This window comes from Festucalex cinctus, chromosome 4 (assembly GCF_051991245.1).
Source record: "Festucalex cinctus isolate MCC-2025b chromosome 4, RoL_Fcin_1.0, whole genome shotgun sequence".
Classification (NCBI taxonomy): Eukaryota; Metazoa; Chordata; class Actinopteri; order Syngnathiformes; family Syngnathidae; genus Festucalex; species Festucalex cinctus.
The window spans coordinates 23,861,293-23,875,455 of record NC_135414.1 but is presented as its reverse complement, the minus strand read 5'-3'; the positions used below and the strand labels follow the sequence as shown (position 1 = coordinate 23,875,455).

General features: G+C 43.0%; 1 protein-coding gene across 2 annotated transcripts in view; it reads left to right on the top strand.

The window, feature by feature from the left end:
* unc13c (unc-13 homolog C (C. elegans)) overlaps window positions 1-14,163 on the top strand; it is a 140,102-nt gene that overhangs the window by 64,588 nt on the left and 61,351 nt on the right. For both annotated transcript variants that reach the window (XM_077519789.1, XM_077519788.1), the window contains exons 13-14: window positions 1,797-1,953; window positions 2,103-2,171. In XM_077519789.1, the coding sequence (XP_077375915.1) occupies window positions 1,797-1,953; window positions 2,103-2,171 (226 nt within the window). The remainder of the gene's footprint in view (window positions 1-1,796; window positions 1,954-2,102; window positions 2,172-14,163) is intronic.

Genomic DNA, 14,163 nt, shown 5'->3' with positions numbered 1-14,163 from the left:
AATTATTCACCCTTTGACCATGCATCTTGATTTGTAACATTCTCAAAAACTTAAATGACAAATTTTGTGTTCACCACTAAATACGAACATTGCTGGTGTGTGTCTCCCCACAGTAGCACAAAACAGAACTGACATTAGCCATATTGTACTTAGCAGCTAGGACAGAGTAGCATGCTACTTCCCTGTGTCGCAATACGTTCCATTTCGTGTTATATATGTATACCAGGCCTTTTCTCTTGGCTGTCAGCAGTCTTTTGAGGTTACATCAAATGACACAAAAAAGCCAAACAAAGTGCAAATGATTTGTTATTTTTTTAGTTGATCTGTTAGATGTTCACTGAGCTGAAGGGTTATTGTGCAACTACAAAGGCACATTTACCCAGGACATTAAATTAAATTTAAAGTGTACACATTCCGAAAAATTCAACATTAGAAGTCCCTCTGCAACGAACGCCTCCTTGGTGAAGGCATCAGCAAAGCAAAGCAGCTTCAGCAGGGTGCCTCACCTTTCTTGTATTCCCTTTTGCATTCAAGTAAACTTGCAGATGACTGCACATTTACATTTTTATGCCCCGCAATATAGAAGAGTGCAAGTTTTGTATGCCCTACAAGGAGTGATGCAGATGCTATAGCGTTCATATTTTTTGCATTAGCATGCATCACTCCTTTCGGAGGAAATCTGTGCTGTGGTCGGGTTTCAGCAATTCACTGCTGGCCTTATGTCATGTGCATGTCAATGTGAACTACTGAAGTTATTTGATGTTCATAATTGTGTTGACTTTGGAGACAAATGTTTGGTTGCAGTGGAAAAGTATGTAATCTATTTGTATTTATTTGTACTAGAGGGGCAAGAGAATCTTGTTTAGTGCACCAGTTTCCATGGCAGTGTGAACTGAAGTATAGAAATAAGTATAGACAAAAAAGCTGAGAGTGAAGACGTGAATAATCAAAAATAAGGATGTTGGATACCACTTTTTTTTTTTTTTTTAAGACCAAAACCAGTACCATGTACCAATAGCACCACTAGTACTTTTGATACATAAAATTTCGCCCAAAAAACACTGACAAATAATTTGAAAGAGGGACCTGTATATCATAATATGCATTTTCCTTATAATTACATGAAATTTACATTTTTCTATTCTTCTAATGTATAGTTCCTGGTCGTAAAATGGCCACAAGGAGTAACGGTACCCTGAAATAGGGTTAGATATTCGCCTGATACAACACCTGGTATCAGTACTTGCCCATCCCCTATGAAACAATTGATCCGTCAAAAAATATGACAGAAATGAGAATAAGCATGATATAAAATGGATAGATAAATATAATAACTAATGGTTACTGTTATATACCGAGTGAGTACAGAATGAGGTTAGTAACACCTGTTGTATCGAATTATACAAGAAAATAAATATTAAAACATACTGTAACTAAAAGTGTGGTCCTAACAACAAGAACGCTTTGATTTACTGTCTAAGCAACTTGATTTGCTTTATCGCTAATGGAACACTGCTTCTCGTCCACACACCTCTGCTTTACAACACAACTCTGCATTATTCATTCAGAATCTCTTCATGCCTTCAAATATGAAGTGTTTCATCTGAGGGGATTGCTTGGAACATCAATAATATTGCGATTACTTAAGCGCATATCGATTCATGTAAGCATGTGCCCACCAAGGTATTTAGAGTTTATTTGTGCAGTCTAAAATAGTCCCCAGGTTTACGGTTCTTAATTGCGTCCACGTCCCACAACCATAATTACAAATAATTACTGTTCATTTTCCATCGCAGGCATTTCTCCTGCCTGTCCGGCAAGTACATGTGTCCCGGTGTGCCGGCGGTGATGAGTAACCTGCTTGCGAACATCAACGCCTACTTCGCCCACACGACCACGACTACCACAACCACCGCCTCCGCTTCGGATCGATTCGCCGCCTCCAACTTTGGGGTAAGTCGTGATGTGAACATAAATCTTGAACAATCTGAATACGCGCGAAAAAAGGGCTCAAATGAGGCTTCCAAAACCAGCAGTGGTATAAATGTTTTCATCCAGTTCCAAGTCGTGACTAAATTGTAATTGATTTCTCATCCCGACAGAGAGAGAAATTTGTGAAACTACTGGATCAGCTGCACAACTCGCTAAGGATCGACCTGTCCAAGTATCGTGTAAGTATCAGCACCTTTGTTACTTTGTCTAAAGCTTTGGGCCACTTCACTTTTTTTTTTTTTACCCCCTTTTAAACTGCCAGCCTTTTTCAGTATGTTGTTGCTGTCCTGTGAAAAACGCTTTTTTTTTTTTTTTTTTTTACATTTTTGGGATGTCTATGTTCAGTTTTATTCAAAAAATGTAAAAATAAATAAATAAAAATAAATAAATAAATAAAAAATAAAGACAAAAATGGACATAATTGTCTTTCACAGGACAGTGACGATATTGCAAAATCACCGTCTGCTGGTCAGTCAGTTATGTTGATGTGTGTGCCTCTGATCTTTCTGCCCGTCATTTATTAACTACACATTTCTGGAAATGAAAATCTGGAGCGTGCACGTGTACTTGATCGATACAAATACTCTGCAGCCTTGGATTAATGCGAGCGGTTCAATAGCGTTTCTGGTTGCATGATCACAGTTTGTACTCGGGTAACCTGCTCATTGAGAGACAACTGACAACACACAGACAGCTCAATATGCACGTGCACACAAGCATTTGAATGTAACAAGGGTCAAAAGTGATGAGAAGTGTCCTTTTCGCGGTTATATAGACATTAGTCAACTCATTAGCAAATTCCTGATTTTTACACCATCATTAAAATTAGTATTTTATGAATGACTGTAGTTTCAATGCATTGTGAAAAGCTGATTTTCTTTTCATTATTTGCGCGATTTAAGTTTGTTTGCAGTGTCACTATAAAAAAAAAAAATCCTAACATAACAGAATTTTAATGTTGATTTTATTTTAAAGATTTTTTAAAATACAGTATCATTAAATTTTCCAAAATAGACTGTGATATTATGAATTACCATACCAGTAAACTGTTGCAATTAAACCCAGTATCTAGTTTTCAACAGTTTGACATGTTTTGAAAGATGAATCACATTTTGTGTCATATACATTAAGCACAAACACAAATTTTCTATAAACTCATGTAATTGAAAACAACTAATAGCACATTTCTTTAATTTTAAGCATTGCTATTTGTAATACCACATTGACTTATTATATTTCTAATTTGTTTCAAAATGTGAAAATGTTTCTAATTAAACATTAAAAACAACCTGGAAATAAGGCAAAATCTTGTAGAAATTACAGATGAAAAGTGTATTTTAATTATGGGAAAAAATATATTAAATTTTTTATGAGAAGTAAGAATAAGTTTCTGTAATTTCACTGTATTTTTTTGGGCGCCACAGTTGCCGAAAATCTACCGTTCTTTTTAAACATTTTTTTTATTTAATTTTATTTTTTTACAATGAGCATTCTGCTATAATCATTGATGAATTACAGATGTATGCATCAAACGTGCATGCACATTATTTAAGCGCAAATTTGGTTGTATGCACTCACTGTTAGTATAAAATGAGGCCCACTGTGAGCCAACTACAGCATACATCCTTGTCCCATTATCTAACCGGACATTCTCCATCAGGGACACATTTAAATATCTAAATTGTACACCCACCCATCACTTATGTTCATATAAGCTAGGAAATATATTCTGCAAACCATCAGGAAGCTTCCATAAACGTCAATTTGGATGTGTGTGTAATGACACGGAAACAAGGTCACCTTACAACGCCTCACATGATAACCCTCCAGGTCCCCATAGTCATAAAGTCAATCAAAACACAGACAACGAACCTTCATAGCAGCGTGTCATCACAACGGAAGAAGACAAAAGCCAGAGGGGATGCATTTCAAAAAGCCTCAATGAATGATTCATGACAACATTGCTTTGGGAAAATTATAGACAGACAACATAAGTGAGTCCAGAAAAGAAATAAGCGAGCCTGCTGGTCAAATTAGGTGGAACAGCACAAGCACAAATTGTTTGCAAACACGCTTGTAGATTCACGTTAGTGGCTGTGTGTAGCGTGACATGTTTAGTAACTCAATTCTACATGGGGGGAGGTGTTTATTAATGGGAAGGCATTTATTTTAACTCATTTACTCCCAAAAACGTATAAATACGTTCTATTTTAAATATTACCATGCTCACAAAGATGTAATTATACAGTTTGGCTTTGATGCAACCTCTGAACTGAAGAGAATGCTTGAAGCAATGGTAGTTATTACAAAAACGGCCAGCAGATGGCAGCAGAGTATAAGAGACCAAAAAACAGATGTGTGAATAATGATGAAAATGATGAAACTTAGCCATATTCTAATGCTAATTGATGCAAAATCGAAACAGCTAGAAATACACTTTTTTTTCCTGATGAAAGAAGAGACTTTAATCTTTCTTTTGCTAGGTTCCATGTTTTTAAAACAATAGGACAGAATATGCTACGGGCCTTGCAAAATCTGTCAAAATCCAGTAAAACCGCAAAAATGTCCTGGGAGTGAATGAGTTAATAACATTGCTGGTAGATTAGAATTTGTGTCAAGTGAAACTGATAAGAGTTGTTGTGCATATACCGGATTGCGACATGATGACTAATCGAAGGACACCTGCAGTTTGAGGAACAAAGCCAGTATCTCAGTCAATAATTTGTAATTAAATATCACTGGTACTATAACAGCCTACATGGAAGAATGAAAACATTGAATTGTTATGCAACAATAAGGTGATGTGACCCCCTGCATATCAGGAGAGCAAGCAAGGTCGCGGGCTACCTCCAACGGCTCAGGGAGGACGCACGCTGCGAAAAATAAAGGTTCTCCTTGGAAAGAGAACAGAACAAAATGAAAACTGGCAGTGACGTATTTTCATACAGAGGACTCTGTCCGACATCAATGGGCTGTTTGTTTCAACTAGGTACGTATTCACTCTTCATGGTCAGTAGCTTGGTGATTTTCCAGCATTTGCTCCTGAGCACACATGTTCTACTGTACGTTGAGGATTTTCCACTTGACCCGTTAACGACACGCCGCGTGCTTGATGACGTGTGCAGGCGCTGTGCCACTCTTTCATGTTTTATACGCTCCAGGCAGATCTAGCGAGCTGTGTTATTTACCTCACAGGGTGTTTCTTACGCGTTGGTGTGATCTATTTGTGCAATAAAGTACAGTAATGCACAGTACAGTGATGCCATTGCAATTAGGACTTGGCCTCGCGTCCGCCGAGGGTTCTTGGCAGCAACGGCGCCGGTCGTAACACCCAACAAATCTCCTTTAAACTTTTCCGGATTTATCATTCTATGCCAAAGTGAGAGCTCTATTGATTTTTCGATTGATATACCACCAGAGATGAAGTAGTAGATAAGGATAGCATGATCATTGTCACTTTCCTGCTCTTGCCAATGTTTAATACATCTTTTTAATTAATTACTAGTGATAGATCGATATGCTTTTTTCAGGGCCAATGCCGATAACGATTATTAGTCATCAAGGAGGCCGATAACTGATATTTCAAGCCGATATTCATTTGCAGAGAAAATAACAGCGTAAGAAGAAAAAAATTCTCTTTTAATTTTAAACATATTAAGAATAGACAGCATGTGTTAAGCTAAATTCAAAACTAAGCAAGCAAATAAATAAATAGTTTTCTACTGTAAATAAAGTTTTCCAAAATTTCAACATAATTTCTAAATTTATTTATTTCTGTATTATTATTTTTTATAAATTAAAAAGTGTTGGGACTTCCCAGTAGCAGCTGTGACAAATGTATACAAAATTAAATGTATCTAATTTGGGGTTTTCGTCAGGGTTCAAAAGATCTTCACAGACAGTGAAAAATTGTCTGAATATGTTTGAAATGTCTTTGCAACAAGTAAAATGTGTCTATAAAGAGCTTACAAATCCTGATGAAAGCTCAAAATAACATAACAGAGCCCTGTAGAACACCATGACAGAGAGACAAAACCGGGTCTCAGAGTAACCAAGTCTAAATCCAAAAGGTTTTGTACGTCAAGACGGATACAATTTTTAGATCCAATGTATCAATAGAAAAGCAAGTGAGTGTTGATCAGCTTGCCCAACAACCAGGCATGTGCGTCGGCACACGTGGTCGAGTCACTTCAAGGATTTGACAACTGCGTAGTCAAAAAAAAAAAAAAAAAAAAAGATTCCAAGTTTTATCTAAGCCATTTGACAGCATGCGGGAATGAATTATTTTTCACCAATAAATATGATATAATGTTGACGTTTGACCATCAGTGTAGAGATACATTATGGTCGTTGGGCAGTGAGAGCATATGTGCCAGGTTACCTGTCAAACAGGAACCATATTGACTTTATGAGCGATATTCCACCCGCTATACAGTAAGTGTCTTAACGTCCAACAAAACAAACGCTACTCATATCAAAGAGAGAATATCACTTTTTTTTTCTTTTTTTTTTTAAACGATAACTGCACAGAAATGCTTAAAGTCGGTGCCTTTTATTAGGTTCAACTTTGACGGTTATATTTTTAAGAGAAGCACAGCAACATAAATACTTTCCTAGCCAAGTCTGAGAGTTCCAATATTTGATTTAGATACGACTAGCCACTGAAACATGGCAGAATGAAAAATAAACGGATCCGAGCAAATAGAATTTCATCTCCAATAGTTGGAGTTGGGAGAGCAAGCCAAAGCCAAAGGTGCTGCACTATTCTACTCAGGCAGATTGAATTCCTGACATTTAGTACATAAGCTTCTAGAACAATCCCATGAGCGCTAATCTTGTTAACGCCAACACACACACAGCCATACACATGCGCCCACATGCAGGTACATCATGCCCTTTAACCCCCCTGCTCTTTTTTTTTTTTTTTTTTTTTCATCCCTTCTGTGTTTCTACACCTGAGTACCTCACTCGGATACAAACCTAAGTCCAGCTGGTGGCACCGCGCGGTGAACCAACAGTGAGCACCTTGCTAGCAGCTGATGCTAAAGCAACAAGAGGAACAATATTTTTGAATGATATCAAACGAGAGGAGCCGTCATTGGACGGAAAGATGACAAGAGTAGATTGAACGTAGGCATGCTGTGTGCGCGTGTTGGCTAACATGACTGCACCTTTTATTTTCCCGCGGCCCTGATTCTTGGCAGTGACGTTCACACACAACGAAATCACAGAATATCACCTGCCAGCACCACCCTGCTGTGTCCCTATCACACGCACACACACATGCACTATTCATTCCCTCTTTCATTCTCTCAGAGCAGAGGCAGTCGGCCACAATTGGAAAGGAATACGATTCCCATCTGGCTCACCCTGTGAATTTCTCTCCCCTCTCCTAATGACATTCCGTGGGAGATTGAGTTTGCTTTTAAAAAAAAACAACAAAAAAAACACAAGGCCTTGAATCAGCGACGATGAAACAGGCCTGATGTATGGTGACACCTTGTGTACCCGCGCGCTGTCCCCCGTGGGATCTGCAAGGTACTCCGAGATCCAGCTTGTTGTTTGGACACGTTGATATAAAGTCATGCTTGTTCAGCAAACACCCATGGGAGTTGTGCCCTTAAATTTGAGTGAGTGTTGTGTAAGAGCAATCTGAAGAAAAAAAAATTGTTTCGTTTGCTTGGCTTTGTGCTGTTCCTTATGTATCTAGCCTGCACAAATATAATAATGCTAACTTAAATAGATTGCAGAGATGTGCGGTAAGTCTCCCTTTAGAAATTGCTTTAATTCTAATGAATAAAAACACCATAGATGGAACAAAAATATAAACTAGAGCTGTCAAACGATTGCATTTTTTAATCAGATTCATCACATCTTAGAATTTTGATTAATCATGATTAATCACTGACTTAAACAAGCTTTTTCTTCCAACATATTTTGCCTGCTAAATTTGAAGCGCACCTGTTATGTGTTTTTTCGAGGGTTGTTTACTGTCATGACTAGTCATGCAAGGGTTATGCTTACTGTCATGATTAGGGTCAAGTGTCTGTTTTGAACTGATGTAACCAGCATTTAGTTTCAACTGGTAAGACGCTATGTGATGTCAGAAGCTATGTGATGTCAAGAATCTTTAATCTCGTTATCTGGTCAACAGCCAATCAGATAATTCCATGTCAGTCCTGTTACCCACATGTCTAGCCACAACCAATCACAATTTTTTAGACATTTAATGTTATGAGGACGTCTTCAAAAATGTATATCGACTGTACACGCTCATCCTGCGTTTTCTAATCAATTAATTATTTTCATGATTTAAAATAGGGGAAAGAAATGACTTACGGCATATGTAAACATTTATTAAATGCTTTACTTTAATGCATGTAGTTATGTTTATTGCTCAAACTCCAACAGCTACCTTTAAAAAAGATCATCTGCGGTCAAAATTAATAGTGTGATTAATCTGTGGTAATACAATGATTAATGCGATAATTTTTTGTGATTAATTAATTAGTTAACACTAACTTTGACATTACTAATATAAACACTGTGTGTCATGAGCTTAACTAAAAAAAAAATGTGCTGTACAACCTAAAGGACAGAATAAACAACACATAATAAAAATGTCCGTTTTCCATGTCTAAATCAGCTCTTTTCTAACGAAAGCAGCTATTGGCTGACCTCAAAGTTGCTCAGTCGCTAAATGACGCAATTGCATAATTTGCATAATTAACAAAATAAAACACCCTAAAGAACGCCAGAAAAAAAAAAAGTCACTAGATTTGTCACTAGTCGCCAAAAAGGCTTTGAAAAGTCCCCAGATTTAGCGAGAAAGTCGCCAAATTGGCAACAACGATCCTATTATGACCATCATTTGCCTCCTGCAGTGCACATCTTCACATTGAGTTGCTCACAGTACCAAATATGGCCACTACTGTTCAATGGTTGCGCGAAATTGCTGTCTGATACGCAGAGCATCCCATACATGCTCAACGGGTGACATGTTTTTGAGTATGCTGGCCATGAAAGAACTGGGAACTCTTTTGAGTTTCCAGGAATTGTCAACAGATCCTTGCAAACATTATCATGCTCTAAAATGAGGTAAAGTATGTTTGTGGATGAATGGCACAGCAACGGGCCTCATGTCAGAATGTATAACCCCACCGCCACTATTGGGCACTTGAACCACAACACTGACCTCAGCAAACTGCTCACTCACACAACAGCAAACACAGTCCTACCCTGTAAATTGGAGGGGAAGACCTCTCCAAAATACCAGTTGCCATAGAATGTAAGCATTTGCCCCGTCAAGTCTGTTTCGACGACAAACTTCAGCGAGGTCGAGACCCCTGTGAAGACGACAAGCATTCAGATGAGCTTCCCCGAGATGGTTTCTGGTAGATTTTGCAGAAATTCTTTGGTTTGGAAAACCGGCTGTTGCAGCTGCTTTCTGAGTCTCAGATACCCTCACATGCCAATTAGACACCCCCTCAAAACTTCTTTGACATCTGTGCCACTGTGTGCTGTGTGATAAAATTGCACATCGTAGAGTGGCCTCTGATTTTTGGCAGACAAAGGCGCATGTGCTGTCTAAATGGCAACTTGTTATGCTACGTGTGTGACGTGGGTTGGATTAGCTCAGCAAGGTGAAGATCAGTAAACATTTTGACAGAAACGGACCTTAGGGGTATGCAGAAAAAGTCTTAGATCTTTGAGTTCAGCTCATGAAAAATGTGAGCAAAGATAAAATGTTCCATTGTTCAGTGCACATAGATCAAATGATTAGCTCAGATGACTGTAACCATGGTGACCAGTTTATAAGAACCTTGAATTCAGAACCTTGTAATCAAAAATGTATAATGGAATGCATTATTGCTGGCAGCCTTGTATCTCTGTTGAAAGCAAAATTACAGAAATTACGCCGAATCACAAGCAGTGTGAAGCAGGATTTTGCATTTGATTGATTGCAGTTTGTCAGATGGCCAGTCAGTTAGTTGGTTGGTGGCTTAGTTAGCTACTTAGCCAGTTGGTTAGTTCACCTGTTAGTGTTTTGGGTAAAACAAGCAATACAAATCCAGAGGTGGTTAGGAACGAATTACATTTTCCATATTTTCCGCACTATAAGGCGCACCTAAAAGCCTTCATTTTTTCAAAAGCTGACCATGCGCCTTATAATCCAGTGTGCCTTATATATGGATCAATATTGAGCCGCAACAAGTTTCGCTGTCAAGACGCTATCGGTGACGCGCATGTGCAGAAGATCCCGCCATCTTGGATCGCTAGCTAATACGAATACTTTACCTAAGAGAAAATAATAAAACAGCTGTTTATTCGTTTTGGGAGTGAATGGAGTTGTCAGAAAGCTGCTTTGTAATCTATTAATAAAGTTTGACTGACCTATCTGACTGTTTTGTTGACGTTGCTTTTAGCGCAGCACCATCTAATGGATGCATAACGTAACCCCAGCCTCTACTGTAGCACCTTATATATGGAAAAAGTTTTAAAATATGTCATTCATTGAAGGTGCGCCTTATAATGCAGTGCGCCTTATAGTGCGGAAAATACGGTACTCAGTTACATTTTCTTGAGTAACTTTTTGAGAAAGAAAAAAGTACTTCTAAGAACAGTTTTACCACGCAATACATTTTACTTTTACTTGGGTAGATGTGTGAAGAAGAAACGCTACTCTTACACCGCTATATTGAGCAACACCAGAGTTGTTACCCACCACACCATTCATACGTTAGATTTACTGTATTTTCACGTAAGAGCTCCGCTTGACTGACTGTGTGGGAGCATTTCTGCGGAAACATTGCTTATATACAGGAACTGCAGCCCTGGTTGAAGACTGGCAGGCATGATGAGAACCCGAAAGAGTCAACTGAAAGATGGCATCTTGATGCTTTCGTGTTAAGAAACTGCTACTGCTACTTAGGGTCCTTAGACTGGGAGACAGAACCGAGCAAGTTACACCACAATTTGTGAATGGATTGTGCATGCGTGAGCTAACGTGTCTGCTTGCACTGTTGTTCAAGCTCAAAAGGTTTTTTAAATATGTTTTATTTGATCAACATTTGGTTGTTATCTGATCAGTCAGCCAGTCAGTTTTTAGCGTTACACAAGCAATACAAACCCATTTCCATGAACCTTGGTGGAAGGGTGCCGCATGGGAAAGTTCTGTCACTTATCTTTCAGTCATATTTTTATACGTCTAGATCAGTGGTGTCCAAACTACGGCCCGGGGGCCATTTGCAGCCCGCCGTCCATTTTTCAGTGGCCCGCGACATATGCTAAAAATGGCATTTGACTCCGTCAAATAAAATAAAAACAAAAATGTTTGGAGATGGTCAAAGTAAGAAGGGAAGGTGTCGAAAAACACAGGTACTATTAAAGGTTATTTTAGTTAACTAAAACTAACGAAAAAACTAACATTCCAAAAACAATTTAGTTAATGAAATAAAATAAAAACAAAGATGCTTTTTAAAAAAAAAAAAAAACTAACTGAAACTACATTTTATGTTTACAAAACTAAAATAAAACTAACTATAATTATAGTAAACATGTCCTTTTTAGTTTTAATGAATTTAATTAAGTAATTAATTTAAGGCATGAGTCTTTGGGGATGATTTTAAATGTGATTTTTAGTCGATTTAATTTGATATTGTCACGGCGAGGTAAGGTAGGACCCAGACGCAGGATAAGGTAAGCCACCAAGGCAGCAGGTTTATTTCCGGCCAACCAGCGTCTCCTCTCAAGCTGAGAGGAGAACGGGGAAGCAAAAAGGTGGAGAACAAAAAACGCTCCACTGGGGAGGAAAAAACAGGCAAAAGGTATAGGGGACAACAAAAGGCGCTCCGCTAGGGAGGAAAAAGGCTCAAGGCAAAAAGGGGTAACTCAAGGCGCTCCGCTGGGGAGGACAAGGCACAAAAACAAGACAAGGCACAAAAACAAGGCAAGACAATAAGGTACCGGGAACAAGGACTCGAGGACTGTGGGACGCTTCCATGCACTGACTGTGTGTGACACTTCGGCAACGGAGGGGAGAATGCAGGTGGCTTTTATTGTGGCTTGATTGGTGGCAGGTGGTGGTAATCATGGGCGGGGACCGGTAATTAGCAAGCAGCAGGAAGGGTAAGTGACCTGAGGTGAGAGGGGAATCATTATTTCACAACAAAACAGGAAACATGAACACAAAAATAAAAGCATGGGCCGTCACGCCGGTGGCGGCGTGACAGTACCCCCCCCCTCAAGGGCCGGCTCCTGACGGCCCTTCAACATCAAAAAGTCCCAAAAACAAGGGCGGGCGGAAGGGGGCACGGAGGTGGGAACACGGCCCACCCATCCGTCCCAGACAAAAGGCAGTTCAGGAGGGCGTCCTCGACGCCCGACAAGAGAGTCCCAGCGGGACCAGTCAGGAGGGCGTCCTCGACGCCCGACGAGGAGCAGAGGTGGCGGCGGGGTGTTCGCCGCCAGATGAGGAGCAGGAGGCGGCCGCTGGCCGGGCGCCGCCGGAACTGGTGCAGGCGATGGCGGCCGCTGGCCGGGCGCCGCCGGAACTGGTGCAGGCGATGGCGGCCGCTGGCCGGGCGCCGCCGGAACTGGTGCAGGCGATGGCGGCCGCTGGCCGGGCGCCGCCGGAACTGGTGCAGGCGATGGCGGCCGCTGGCCGGGCGCCGCCGGAACTGGTGCAGGCGATGGCGGCCGCTGGCCGGGCGCCGCCGGAACTGGTGCAGGCGATGGCGGCCGCTGGCCGGGCGCCGCCGGAACTGGTGCAGGCGATGGCGGCCGCTGGCCGGGCGCCGCCGGAACTGGTGCAGGCGATGGCGGCCGCCGCCGGAACTGGTGCAAGAGAAGGCGGCCGCTGGCCGGGCGCCGCCGGTCGAGGAATCGGAGGTGGCGGCCGCAATCCATGCGCCGCCTGACGAGGAACAGGAGGTGGCGGCCGCAATCCATGCGCCGCCTGACGAGGAACAGGAGGTGGCGGCCGCATTCCATGCGCCGCCTGACGAGGAACAGGAGGTGGCGGCCGCAATCCATGCGCCGCCGGACGAGGAACAGGAGGTGGCGGCCGCAATCCATGCGCCGCCGGACGAGGAACAGGAGGTGGCGGCCGCAATCCATGCGCCGCCGGACGAGGAACAGGAGGTGGCGGCCGCAATCCATGCGCCGCCTGACGAGGAACAGGAGGTGGCGGCCGCAATCCATGCGCCGCCTGACGAGGAACAGGAGGTGGCGGCCGCAATCCATGCGGCGCCTGACGAGGAACAGGAGGTGGCGGCCGCAATCCATGCGCCGCCTGACGAGGAACAGGAGGTGGCGGCCCAGGCGAAGTGGCCAGGGGCTGCGGCGGCGGCCCAGGCGAAGCGGCCAGGGGCTGCGGCGGCGGCCCAGGCGAAGCGGCCAGGGACTGCGGCGGCAGCGGCCCAGGCGAAGCGGCCAGGGACTGCGGCGGCAGCGGCCCAGGCGAAGCGGCCAGGGACTGCGGCGGCAGCGGCCCAGGCGAAGCGGCCAGGGGCTGCGGCGGCAGCGGCCCAGGCGAAGCGGCCAGGGGCTGCGGCGGCAGCGGCCCAGGCGAAGCGGCCAGGGGCTGCGGCGGCAGCAGCACAGGCGAAGCGGCCAGGGGCTGCGGCGGCAGCAGACAAGGTTCAGGGGCGAGAGGCTGCAGCAGACGAGGTTCAGGGGCGAGAGGCTGCAGCAGACGAGGTTCAGGGGCGAGAGGCTGCAGTAGACGAGGTTCAGGGGCGAGAGGCTGCAGTAGACGAGGTTCAGGGGCGAGAGGCTGCAGCAGACGAGGTTCAGGGGCGAGAGGCTGCAGCAGACCAGGTTCGGGGTTCTGAGGCCAGTCCGACCCATCACTCCAGTCGCCACGGACCAAAGCCAGTAATTCTTTTAACTCGGCAATGACTCGGGCGTTGGCTTCAAGCCTCTGCCAGGGCTCCAATTTGGACATTCCTGCTGGGTCCATGCTGGCCGAAGTGTACTGTCACGGCGAGGTAAGGTAGGACCCAGACGCAGGATAAGGTAAGCCACCAAGGCAGCAGGTTTATTTCCGGCCAACCAGCGTCTCCTCTCAAGCTGAGAGGAGAACGGGGAAGCAAAAAGGTGGAGAACAAAAAACGCTCCACTGGGGAGGAAAAAACAGGCAAAAGGTATAGGGGACAACAAAAGGCGCTC